This window comes from Oenanthe melanoleuca, chromosome 6, assembly GCF_029582105.1.
Source record: "Oenanthe melanoleuca isolate GR-GAL-2019-014 chromosome 6, OMel1.0, whole genome shotgun sequence".
Taxonomy (NCBI): domain Eukaryota; kingdom Metazoa; phylum Chordata; class Aves; order Passeriformes; family Muscicapidae; genus Oenanthe; species Oenanthe melanoleuca.
Window position 1 is genome coordinate 14,076,999 of NC_079340.1, and position 13,863 is coordinate 14,090,861.

General features: G+C 41.3%; 1 protein-coding gene across 1 annotated transcript; it reads left to right on the forward strand.

The window, feature by feature from the left end:
• Positions 1-1,667: 1,667 nt before the first annotated feature.
• Positions 1,668-8,170, forward strand: COMTD1 (catechol-O-methyltransferase domain containing 1). The gene is made up of 7 exons (XM_056494400.1): positions 1,668-1,848; positions 3,179-3,303; positions 4,272-4,377; positions 5,170-5,288; positions 5,541-5,595; positions 6,950-7,083; positions 7,786-8,170. The coding sequence occupies exons 1-7, from the start codon at positions 1,767-1,769 to the stop codon at positions 7,936-7,938; spliced, it is 774 nt and encodes a 257-aa protein (XP_056350375.1). The 5' UTR covers positions 1,668-1,766; the 3' UTR covers positions 7,939-8,170.
• The last annotated feature ends 5,693 nt before the right edge of the window (positions 8,171-13,863 follow it).

Below are 13,863 nucleotides of genomic sequence, written 5' to 3' on the forward strand. Positions count from 1 at the left end.
TTGAAGTTCCCAGAGATATTTGAATGGGACATCTTGTCGTGTCGAGAGGTCACCGTGACACTGGAATCTTGCATACTTAGTGTGTTTCATTGAACAGGGTTCCTCTCTCCCTTGTGCTGCAGTTGTAGGGAAGAATCACTAGATGGAGCCGCACCGTCACAAATCTGATTTATGGCCGCTGTAAGAGTTGCTGCCTCCTATAGTTGTTCGGCCTGAAACTGACACATTGCAGCACCTGCCGATAACTCATCTTCTGAAAGACGGGATGGAATGCTCTCATTTACAAACGCAAAATGTACACAGAGAAAGTGACAAGATGCTGAATGAAAAAAAAAACCACCAAGAAACCAACAACACTTACAGCTTTCAAAATCAAATAAATTTTAGAAGTGAACTGAAAGTTATTTTATCTGCCAAGACAGATCATATGTCTTACTTTGGTCTGCAAATAAGAAATCACAGCAGACTCTCTAGTGAGTGGTTTAATCAGTTGCTGGAAAAGGAGCTCTGGGGGCAAGTCTTTGTAAATAAGCTCTAACACACTAAAAATGCACTGATAGCAAACACATTTCCCATAAATACCCTAGTGATATACTTAATCCCACATTTAAGATGCACTTTAAAATAATCTTTTTCTTCTAACTGTACTGACATTTGTTTTGCTAGCATAGGGAAATAGTTGAAATGTTTTCATCCAAACCTACCAACACACAATTCATCTGGCTTTCTGGAGATAGACTATGTGTCAAAAGGGAATTTTTACCTGCTTTCAGCCTACATCTGTGGAGCCCAAGTTGCAACCCAGTCCACTCCTATGTATTCCTGGTCTGTGTGCCATGGCACTAATTTCATCTCTCATAGAACGTCAAAATGATAGAGCTCCATATTTTGCTTGTGTTTTTCCAAAACCCAGATATTACCAATACTTTACAAAATGAAAACCAAATCCCCAGCCCATCTCCAAAAGGCACAGAAGCACAAAAAAGTCGGGTTTAGGCTGACATGAAAAAGATTACACCAATCACTGTTGACTTACAAACCAACTCCCTCAACAACTGATCTAGAGACCCTTGTTGAGGGATTTCCTCCCTCAACAAGGTTATTAAGCAGTGGCGAGGGCACTGCTCCACCTCACTGGAAGGAGGTACTGCAGAAGGGGGCTGAAAACAGCAGTGGGGGAAAGCAGGCCCCATTTCCCATCTCTTGGAGAATCTTCCTTGACTCCTTTCACCTGGAAACTCATAGGTCACAGGACTGAAATTCCAAAAATGTTACATGCTTTTTGATGAGTAATTGCTCACACCTCAGCTGCAAAGAAATGTGCTCTAGGGGAAGGAGAGAGCTTGCTTCCCGGGCTAGTTGGAGTACCAAGCCTCTTACAAGAATATTTCTGTGAAAAGCTCCTCCAGCAGAGCCCATTACGAGCTCACACGACACTTGGGTGTGTTTTAAACCGAAGACTGTAGTGAAGCTATACCAGAACCAGCCTCTGAGGAGCTGGTGGCACAGATTTCAGGCGCTGTCTTTGTCACTTTACGCACCACAGGCGAATATGGCACCGAGAGGAAGGCGCACACCTCCCGCAGGTGACCTACCCTCTCGCCACCCCGGCGCGGGGACCGCAAGAGACACCGAGACGAACCCGAGCGCCGCCGGGCCGCCACCCACGGGCAGCGCGGCCCCGCCCTGCGGGGCGGGCGGAGCGCACCGCGTGAAACCGGGCCGGGCCGCTGCCTCCTGCCGCGCCGCTCGCTGCCCGCTCCGAAATGCCGCTTCTCAGCGTGCCCAAAGAAGTGGCCGTCGGGACGGCGATGCTGGGGGTCGCCTTTGCCACGGGTTTGCTTGCAGGTAAGCGGCGCCCCCCAAGTCCTGCCACACAGGGAGACCTGAAGGCTGCGCCTTCCTCGTGTCCCCACCGGGCCAGGACGGGACGGGAACCGCAGCGCCCGGGCAGATCCCTCGCTGGGCGGGCAGGAGTCCCCGCCGCGGGCACTGCCCGGCGGCCGTCGGGGGAGCAGCCCCCTCGGGGCTGCCCTGCGGACACGGATTTATTTTACTGAGCTGCGGCAGTAAATACACTGATGTTCTTAGAGCCCAAGCCGCTCCCTATAATCCAGCTATCGCAGTGTGGGGCCGGGCCAAGGTCCCAGCGAAGGCGAGGACGCGCTCCCCGCCCGGTCCCCTGCCTGCAATGTTTGGCCAGCCCGGAAAGGCCGGGGTGTGGTCCTTGCGCACAGCATTGTTTGCTGGTAGCAGTTTCCCTTTCATTCCCCGGGGGCAGCGAAAGAACGAACCCACGATCCAGGAGGGGAAGGAGATTGCTGTTGGGTTTGTAACGCGGGCGCTTGGTTACTTACGCTTTGATTTAAAGCAAGTTGTTGAAATAATCTGCATCTCGGCGTGGTCGTCTGCAAAATAGAACCATTAACAGAAAATAAACGCACTGAAATAAAAGTATTCTGTAGTATTAGACAACTACCAGGAGATGTGGAAATTAATTTGTTATTTCTTCAAAATAGTTGATCCATTTGGTAAAAGAAACATTGGGCATGAAAGCTGCAGTCTGTTCTGTATTTGAGTAGACATGTACTAATCCTTAAACTTCAACTTTCAGCACCTACTTTGTCTGCATACAGGTTTCATGCTTAACAAGCCATTGAGCAATACTGCATTTCCCCTGGCTGGAGGGCAAGACAGTGTCATGAGGGAGCACAGGATTTGAGAAGACACATTGGCTGATAAGCCTAAAACCCAGCAGCCTCTATTCATCTGCAAAACAAGGGCCCCAGACTAAGAAAATTGTACATCTCATTCATGTTTCTCTCTTTAAACTTGCCCTTTTGAGTTTTGATGGGGTTACTTCTCCTGTGAGATTATGTCAGTTTGTAACCATCAAGTTGGCCATTGAAAAACAGAGTACTGAAGCCTTTTCCCTTCAGCCTTTGGAGGCCTGGGCTGGACATCTTAGAGGCTAAAAAGGAGAAGAGGAAAAAAAATTTATAGTCTATCTGGTTGTCCAGCTATGTTGCATTTTTCATTTCCACAGCTATTTTAAAGCGGAGAACTTTTTAACCTTTAGTAACACTTCAGTGCTTACTTTCTTTAAAACAGCAATAACTGAAAAGTATAAAAGTTCTTATTATTACCTTTTTTTTTTTTTTTTTTTTTTTTTTTGTAGGTAGAAAATACCCATCTTTAGTTTTTGGGACACCGAGTGGTATGATTGCGAAAAACAGTCCTATCCGACAATACATACTGGATCACTCTCTGCGGGAACATCCAATTCTAAAGAAGCTGCGTCTGGTCAGTATCACCCACACCTCATCCTGAACTGCTGGGATCCTGGTCACATTTCCTTCCTCTGTCTTGTTTGCATACCCACTAGAGGGGTTTTTTAACTGGTAATGCCCAGACTCTTCAATGTTCAGGGCTACCTACATGACTATTCAATAGTATTGGCATACATTTTAGATATGTCTTTCTATCCTTGGCTCCCAAGGCTTTGTGTTAGGGCTGTACTTGATTTGGACTTGAACAGATGACTTCTGTTCCTTTTGGTTGTCATATAAGGAACCTTTTACTCAGAGAGGTGATGGCCTCCATCAGGCTCCAGTGTCAGAGATGAGACCAGACATCCTGACTCAGGTTTGAGTCATTTCAGGTGAGACAAACTGTTCTTGTATAAAAGAAATTAAATGCTAACTGCTGGAACAGGTTGGTTGGAATGATCCCTAGCAGAAGAAGGGAAATACTGCCATGGCACAGCCCTTCTTCTCCCATTGCCCACTCCTCAATGCCAAGAGCCTTTCCATGCTGGGATGGGCACAGCTTCTCCAGGTTTACCCTGTGTAGCCAGGACCATGTGGTCTGATCTTTGGCAGACGTGAACCTAGCAGTTCATTAAAGCATTCTACACATCTTGAAGGAGTTGTATCTGTGTAAATTCACAGAAATCAAGCACTTTCACAGTCAAAGTTCCTCTGATTCTTCATTAGTTGCAAATATTGCTGCGTCTGTCACAGCCATGGTAACTTTGGAGCATACTACTGCTTTGAATATCCACTGCTTATGATGCACATAACATGCTCCTTACTTATAGTTAAATTCAAACCAATTTCTGGCTCATAGATGGAGTAGAAAGGGATCTAAAATGAGAAGACATAGGTATTTGTTTTTCCTGGAGTTTCACTGGGATTTTTTTCTTTAGGAAATTGGTTTGGTAGATTTGGTTTTTGTTTGATGCAAAGTGTTATTTTTTTCCCCTTTTCTAGCTTACTGCTGATCATCCCTGGGGCAGAATGATGGTGTCCTGTGAGCAGGCTCAGCTTATGGCAAATTTGGTCAAACTCATTAAAGCCAAGAAAGTTATTGAAGTAGGTAAGAATGTCACTTTGTAGTAAAATAAAACTCTTGACCTATCATTCTCCAAATACAGCCATGTTTAACAGAAAATACCAAATACAGAAAGGCAGTGCATACCTGTCAGCAAACAGGTGGGCAAACTAGAGCATGAAAAGGAGTGTCTGATTTGCACTTGGTTGCCATTTTGTCTAACTGTGCATTCAGTAGTTCTGGCATCAGCATGGATGGCTCATCAGTTCTGAGGCAATCTGAAAAACTGAGCTAAATAGACCTCTTGAGTCTTCAGCAGTTGCAAGACAGGGTGTATTCTGTCCTTCCTGTATCAGTTTCTTGCCAGAAGAAGATAATTTTGCGGCACAGGCCCTGCATCAAGTCCACTTTGCTTGATGCACCTATATTACCAGGATGTCCTAAAAGATAGACTGGTGCTGAGCAGCCAGGTATGGGTTCCCACCATCTTCTTTCTTGACCTGGCTGTTACAATTCCCTGGAAATTTGCTGCTCACCCAGTCTCTCTGGGTTACACATGCAAGACCAGACTCTGCCTTGTAGGTCCATGAGCCTTTTGGAAAAAGCTAACATTGAAGTTTGCTAAAAGATTGATTAAAAAAAAAAAAAAAAAAAAAAAAAAGTAAAAATTCCTTTCAACCTACCATTACATTAAAATGGAAGGAAAAATGAAAAATCTTTACTGTCTATTAACAAATTGCCATCCTTAATTCATTTGTAGATTTTATTCCTGAAAAGAACCCTGTAGTAATTTTTCCACAATACAATAAATGTTGATGTCTCTTATGATTTTCCTAGGTGTTTTCACAGGTTATAATGCCTTGAATATGGCACTTGTCCTGCCAGATAACGGCCGAGTTATTGCTTGTGATATAAATGAGGACTATGCCAAAATTGGAAGGCCACTGTGGAAGGAGGTAAGCAGCATCTCCTGTACACCTGCCTTTATAAGTGAAGAGATTTTGGTATTTTAGACTTGCACATTCACACAGAAGTATTCTTACCATTAAAGGAGGCTGATAAGAGTTTAGTTTGGGAAGAACAGTAAGTGGTGTTTGGAACCTAGAAATAATAGGAAAACTATCTGAACCCCAGTCACTCCCTGAGTACAGCCTACTAATAGATTATTTCTTGACCACTTTTATCAACACTGTTCTTTTGCATCTTAGGCAGGAGTAGAGCATAAAATTGACCTGCGGATTAAGCCAGCAATTCAAACGCTTGGTAAGTAACCTGAATTAACTGATTGTTTCCCCTTCTCTAGAAATAGAAGAGGGGTACAATAGTGATGAAACATAAGACCAAATAAGCTTATGAATGTGATCCCTTTTGCTAATAGGGAGGCGGCTTCTCTTATATTAAAAAGTAAAAATCTTTAGGAGTTCACAGTTTTCCTACCTAGTAGTAGAGAGGAAGAAAATGCTTGTCTTATGCAGTGGGCTGTACTGGTCACTCACCTGTCCTGTCCATCACTTAATCTATCAAGTACTATTGTCAGCTGCTTCTGGGAAAGCTGATTAACACAGATTAATTAGACAAAGCCAAATTTCTCTTATCCATTGTCCATTCTAAGAAAGTACTTCTTTGTTAAGAGAGGAAAAGTTCCCTGAAAGGGCTGAGGTGCAGAAAAAGTTCAGAAGCCAATATATAACTTAGGCTGAATTGTGTTTAGAGAAGTTCAAATTTAGGATGTGCCAAAAGCATGCAAGGCAATTAGTGAGGTAATAACTTTTCTCATTCAAGGAAAGAGAAAATGTGAGGCAGAGGAAATACTAATAATGTTATGTTCTGAAAATGCAAGAAATTTTCTAGGATTGTTGGATTCAGAAGGATTGCAGCAGAGGTGTTTGATGGATCCACAGATCCATTAATAACCTTGTATTACTTTCAAATCCATCTTTTCTAAAGAGGCAGATATAAACAGTTTGTTGGTATGCAAACTCCTTGAAGTCTATCCAACTGCTTTGTCCAGACATTGCATCAGACAAAAAGATCATCTGCTGGCAGAGGCTAAGGGCAGATTAGGGTGGTGGCAGAGGACCTTAGGAGATAGCAATCACCTCCTCTGCAACTGGCAATTTGAAATTCTCAGTCAAGAAGTCTGTTTAGGAGAACTTTAAAGGGAATTCTACTTGCATTGGCACAGAGAGAGACTACTTACAGCAATTTTTTGCTGTAAATATCTCTAACAAGGTTTGTTCATGACCTGTGAGAAAAATTCTAATCCATTCAAGAAAACACTTCTCAGCTCAAAAAAAACAAAAAAGCTGAAGATGTAGAGTATGTCCAGTTTCAAAGTGCTTGACTTACCTTTCAGCAGTCCCAGCTGTATCCTTCAGGTTTGGAGCTGCTCCACAAACTCCTAAGCATGCAGAACTCAGTCACTGCATGTTTTATGGCATATATAATGTCTAGATTGGTTTCTGTGGGATAAGCTTTTCTAGTAATTACCTGTGGAAGAAGAGGCTGCCTGGTCAAGGCAGCAGAAAACATTTAATGAGAACTTTGACACAAATAGATTACTTCCTCCTACACAGCACCAACCAGGGTATAACAACTCACTTTGTTGCTCATCTAGATGAACTGTTGGCCAATGGAGAAGCGGAAACCTTTGACTTTGCTTTCATTGATGCCGATAAAGAAAACTACAATGAGTACTATGAAAAATGCTTGCGCCTCATAAAGAAAGGGGGATTAATAGCTATTGATAATGTAAGTACTGCAGTTCTGATGGTAATGCTCAGGCAGTTACTGCTTCTGGCTGTGGGAAAAGAAAAAAAAGTCATAGTGGAATTCTAATAATGTGACTTCTGACCTGCAGTTAGGTTGCTAATTGTGACATGTTTGTTCCATGGAACACAAACAAAAAGAAAATTTAACATAAATTCTTAAAGTAAGCTATATAAAACACTAATAGAAAACATGTATTTTTTTTGTTATTCGTTACAGAAAATGCTCTGTATTATTCTGGTTTGTCTTGTAGTATGTTTATACTATGTACAGTACTTGCACAAGATCAAAAGTAGCACTTTTAATCAGTAACTATTAATAAGTTATCAATTAATTACTTTTACAAGAAACAAAGATGTTAAACTTCAGGCACCTTTGGGGTGGGGTTATGGTAGCAGCTGAATAGGGGCTCTTAAAAAACCTGTGTTTCAAGACATCTTTTATTTCAACAGTAAAAAAGAAAGTAAAATTAGAAGTAAAATCAGAAGTAAAATTAGCAAGTTCTGTGGACTCTCACTCTGACTTACTTATGAGAGTTTCATGTCAGAGAGACCATTAGATGTCTGAAATATAACAAATAATATCAATCTCTAAAAAATATAGGGGAACTTTTCCAAAGCTGCTTCTGTGGTCCAAGGACCATATTGGAAGAAAGGAGGTATATCATATTTCTTTTTTCAATAGGTCTTTTGGAATGGAAAGGTGCTAAAACCAAGGAAGAATGACTTGGCAGCACAGAGCATCCACCACCTCAATGAGAAGCTTCTCAGAGATGCACGTGTCAATATCAGCATGCTCCCAGTGGGGGATGGAGTCACATTAGCATTCAAGTTGTAACAGCAGATGGGAAATAGCAATCAGTATCAAATCATCAGGAAAAACACAGGTGGAACAGTATCAAAAATTTAATTTAACCTGTATGTCCACTGGATAGCATAGCCCAGGAAAGCAGACTTTAGGAGCAGCAGGATCCTAAGGACAGCTAAGTAGAGAAGAGAGATATATTATGAGATCTGCTATAGTTTCTTACTTTAATTGTAATAAAGTAAATAAACTTACTTGAAATTGTCCTTGTAAGGCAGTGGTTGAAAAAATCCCCCTCTATAGTTTGTCCAAGTGACTCAATACAACAAAGTAATTTTTTGTCCTAGAAGAGCATCTTTAGCAGTGCAATTATCAGCCAGTACCATCAAAAGGAAAAGAAGTGCACTTTAGTAAACTAATGTTTATAAACTAATGTTTATAGCCATAATAGAAAAATGGATTTTTAATGAAATTACATCAAGGAGCTTGCTAGCCTTCTCAGACCAAAAATATTGTAAGTCATTCCTTATCTTTGAAGGGTACTACAGAACAAGCCTCAAAAAGACATCATCTGGAAAAAAAAAAAAAAAGTTATTTTTAAAAGCTTGTCAAAAAACAAACGGTATTCACAATACAGTAAATATATCTCTAAAACCTTTGTGTAAAAGGACTGGATTTCTTTAACCTAGGTAACAGTGTACGTAGATTTTTTTTAAGTCAGAATGAGGAAAAGCAAATGGGCAAGAAATAAAGCAAAACAATATTCCCTCTTTCCTGTGTCACTGCCCCTTGCCCCATCAAAGAAGCAACTTGCTAGTTGCTTGTTTCCTAGGAAGTTGCAAGCACAGAGTATTGGTGGCAAGCCTAGGGAAGGATTATGATTGTATGAGGATGCAATACAGCTGTTAACTGGATATTTAAATTGTTATTGCAAGCAGAGATTCCCTTCCCTAGGAAGCATGTAACAAAATTTCAGCCTGCAATTCTTTATTAAAGATAAGAATTGATTAAATAAGAAACTGGAAGTAAGATTATACAGACATAAGCTTCACTGGTAACTGGTTTGGGGAACTGATAACACTGGAAGGGTATCATACGTAAAGAAGAAAGAGATCTTCAGTTTTGTTGACCTGAAGGGAAGCTGTATCAGAGCTAAGAGAATCCTTTGTCCATTTGCTTAAACAATGCACTTGAATGACTCGAGGCACCAGGGGACAAAGATTTCAAGTTTCAGAGTGTTTAAAACTGGCTGCTTGGCTCATATTTTTGAAATTTCTGGGTGATTTGGCTTCTGGTAAGGGGCAGAAGTTCAGAGCATGGCTCTTGCCTGTCTCAGACACTTGCCATATTATACTGTGATGAAGGGCAACGAAGAAAGGAAGCATTGCCTGATGGCTTCAGACTAGGGTTATGGCTGAGGAGATCTCAATTCTATTTCTGTCACTTCCACTTAAAACCCTGATTCAGCAAAGCATATCAGGATGTGCTTAAGTACTTTGCTGAATTGAGAACTGACTCCAAAATCCATGTCTGGGAGAAGGCCAGGACAAACTGCGCGTTGCCCTTAAATTAGAATTTAAATCAGGCATAAAGTTTGCCCAATTTCGTTTTCTGAGTACAGATTTACCCTCAGAGCTTTAAACCTCTGCACTCCCCAAATTTCTTCTCTGCATAAAATAAATAACACCTTATTAAATTCTTTGTGGCTATAACAGGTCTCAGATGGGGTGGCTAAAGGAGTGTACAGGATCATTATACATTTGCATGCAGAGCTTCTGACCATGTTCAACTTTACAATTTTACTTTGTCAGTAGATACTAAAAGAATCATAAGGGTTAAAAACACAAAATGCAACACTTCAACAGCAGGGGCACCTTCTCAAATATTCCTGTTTTCAAAGGCTAGAGGCTGATAAACATAAGCAAGCCAGAAGCTGCTAAGAATACATACCCTGCCCTAAAAGTACCATGATGGCCTTTCCCAAACATGGAGAAGTCACTGGAAGATCAGTCACGACTGTTTTACTACTCTTTTCCAAGTTGCAAGAACCCTCTCAGTGAAGGTGAGCCAAAAATGGGCAAGCATCATGAGTATTTTTGCAGGAAACTGTCAATTAAGGGTTTAGCAACATTCAAAACCAGGTACAAGCACTCATAGTTGATGAGTTCAAAAACAACTATTCTTTCTGTGGTGGGAACTGGCAAAGTCCCCATTACCTATGCTAGAGGAAGACCTACCAAGTGCCTGAGGTTGAAGCCATGTGCAGCAGCCAGCTAGCATTTTGCCTTTGCTTTTGGACTCTGTTCCATTTTAAATATGCAGATCATAATGTGAGTATTTCATCAAACCTGTCTCCATCCTGATCACCTAATTACCATTAGAAAGAATAGCAATGTGTCCCTAAACTATAGATTGATGAGCCATCTGTAAGCGGAAGCAAAGAGCAGAAGGAAGCTTAATTGAATCAAATATTTAGAATACATTACTCTATCTTGTAGTTACTCAGAAACTGGCCTTCTCTTCTGCCCTGCACATCTGGAATTCATCACCACTAACTGCATTTCATCCTTCAACCTTACTATGAAATGACTGCTAATAATACATAATTATGGTTTAATTCAAGTCGTGAATCAGCTGTGGGGAATTTGTGGGGGCAATGGGAATTTAGACTTCCATTAGCTGATGAGAATGGACCACCCAATAATGCAATGCAAGTCTTTGTCTCTCTCTAATGGAGACACCATGAATGGAAGCTTGTGGGTCTGCTGGGTCTGCTCACCCCTCTCAGGTAATTCACCTGCCTGAGCTACTCTTTCACTATAAGGGCTCAGAATTTTCTGCCCCTGGAGAGGAGCTGACCCAGAGGCACAGCTGTTGTCCAAACCCTCTCAGCCAGCTGTTCTTGCAACACCAACATCTCTTCTGCATGGAAGGGAGGACCCCAGAGAGGTGACAGACGTACAGCTGGGACTTGCTCAGAAGCAAATGGGGCTGAAGGATGGGTCATTAAACAAAAAACAGAAACAACAACAATGAAAAACAATTCCCCCTAATATGGTAACTCCCAGAAGCCACCATGAGAATTAAAGCATGTAATCCTAACTGCTGGTTAGGTATCCCTAGTCCAAAGATGTCAGATTCAAAATCATATGGTATGATACTTACATGGGTGACAAGAAAGTAAACAGAAGACTTTTTAAAAGTATGCTTTGCATCTCTGCTAGCTAATTAAATGAGCAGGAATGAGGCTGAATGCTCAGAAAACTAGAGAGAAGGCTGACCCCAAAAAAAACAGCTCATTGTCCAAGGGTAGACACAGGGCTCAGGGCTGAGTTCTGCATTTTCAATGCTGCAGCTTTTAATCCTGCTGGGACACTGGGGGGACAAAGCAGGGAGTATCCTCAGTCTCTCATGTTACTAAAGAAAGTAATGGCCTACAGAAAACCTGTGTTACTGAGTGTAACATAACTTAGAGTCATTTGTTGAACCTCTGACACTGCTGTTACTCTCTCTTTTAACAGACTCAAGTGTTTTTAATCTATTTGAATTCAGTCATGTTACACACAGACAGCACTTTCTGTGAATTGCTGCTCATAGAAGACAATTAGCAAACTTGTGACAAAACACTTAGGATACAGAGAAAGGAACATTAATATAACTTCATCCCAACTCCTTCCTTTGAGGCATGAGCAGTTCCCAGAAACCTTGGCAGCTCAGATCTGAGGGATATGCCATATCTTAAGCATGGCAATCTTGATACTGGAGTGGCAATAGCAGCAAGTGCCATAACTGGCTCCTTTTTGATGATGTAGTAGCACACAGTTGGTGCTACTGTTGGTGCTGCTTATGTTCTGTTTTTCACTTGAAGAAATCAATCCTAAATTATCACAATGGGAGTAAAAAAGCTAAGAGATCAGTACTGTTTTAAGAGATTTTTCTCCTGTGCTGGGTTGGGCTGGAGAAGAGTTAATTTTTTTTCATAGCAGCTAGTACAGGGCTATGTTTTGGGTTTGTGCTGGAAACAGTGTTGATGTTCCCCTCACTCCACTGCACCAAGGAACAGGCTGGGGATGCATAAAAAATTGGGAGGAGGGAGAGCCAGGCCAGCTGACTCAAACTGACCAAAGAGATACCATGTGGCATCATAAAATGGGGGGAAGAAGGAGAAAAGGGAGACATTCAGAGTGATGGTGTTTGTCTTCCCAAGTTATGTGAGATGGAGCCCCGCTTTCCTGGGGATGGCTTTCCTGCCTGCAGATGGGAAGTGGTAAATGAATTCCTTGCTTTTACCACTTCTGCTTTGTTTATTAAACTGTCTTTATCTCAGCTTACTAGTTTTCTCACTTTTACCCCTCCAATTCTCTCCTCCATTGCACCAGAGGTAGTGAGGGAGCAGCCGTGTGGGGCTTAGTTGCTAGCTAAACCGTAACTCCCTACTAGCTGAGATTAGTACAGCTCGGTTTTATCCATGCCATCTACTGAAAGTGCACAGGTCTCCTCCATTGTGGCACCACCTGTGCACTACCTTGAGGAAGGTGACTGTGCTGAGTGGCTCCATCTCTTCTTCCGAAGAGCAGCCAGACCAAAACAGCAGAATAAACTAAAGCACCCCACACACAAAAGATCTGGGCCCATCTCTGAGCAGTTTGCAGCAGGTTTGATTTTATTGTTAATCCCATTTTAATGGGAAAGGCAGCACTATCATGGCATTCCCAGAATGAAAATGTGGAAATCACAAATACAGCAAGAAGAGTCTTTCTGGAAGGGATTGCTGATGACATCCCAAACAAGTACTGAGTGAGAGAATAACAAAACTGATTTTTCCCTCTGTGCACACCTAAGAACTGCAAATGAGCATTTCCTGCCACAGTGAGCACTGAAGTTTCTTCAGACAAACTTAAAGAAATTCTTTTGTTTCCTAACTCATCAGTTGCTCTACCCTCTGGTCTGCCAAGCCTTTTCCCAGGGCTGTGGCATTTCTCTGCTGCTGCTGCATATTGTGCCAGTGATTTGCACTAGGTGAAAAGGCTCTGCTCAAGTATAAAGCATTACCTCTGCATAATTCTAATCACACAAAATTGGTCTCATGCATTTGCAGCTACTCATGGTTTCTAAGTCACCTGTTTTATAATAATTTTTAAAGCAATGTTTTGAAAAAGGAAATGAACAAACATAAAACCTGCAAAAGAGGGAAATTAATGTGGGATTTCAGACAAGTTATTTATTTTCCTTTTTGGCTCCGTGCAATACTGTAGGGATAAGCACATAACTAGCTGCTTTAATATTTACTCCTATTATAAGAAAAATAAACATTGCTGATAAGTCACTGCTTTCCAGGATTAGATTTCATATTTTAGAAACTGCTTTAAATTAATGCAGAAGCAAACATTATCTTTTCTTCTTATTCATATATTTCCCTAATGAGTTCCAAGCAAATTGTGCCTACTTATATTTTATGATTTTAAATAATTAAAACATTTTATGGAGGCAACTAAAATTCTCCCCAGAGTTAGCAGAAAGATTATTGATTGAACAGATCTCAGGCTACGAGGAAAAAAATTATTATTTAGTTTAAAGGCTCATAATTTTATTTCTATTCACCTACTAAAAAACCAAGAGACTGTGCATTTTTCCAGCAACCTTTTGAGTTATGCTGGGGTAGGGACTTAGGTTATATTGGTGAGATGAAAGTAGTAACTTTTTGACATCATGAAATTAGATTTCAGAAGATAGTTAATGAGAAAGTATTATTGCTGCTGTCACAAGTAAATGCAATACCTAAATACTGCACACCCACACAACACCACAGCATTCATTACCCAAAATAAAGGCTTTCTGTACATTCACACCACCAAGAATTTTAATCAAATCCACAAATACAAAAAATATCAACAGAAGAAATCCACTCTTAGAGAGGACTGGTTCACAGGACACCCAGGCTGTCAGGTCATGTGGCAT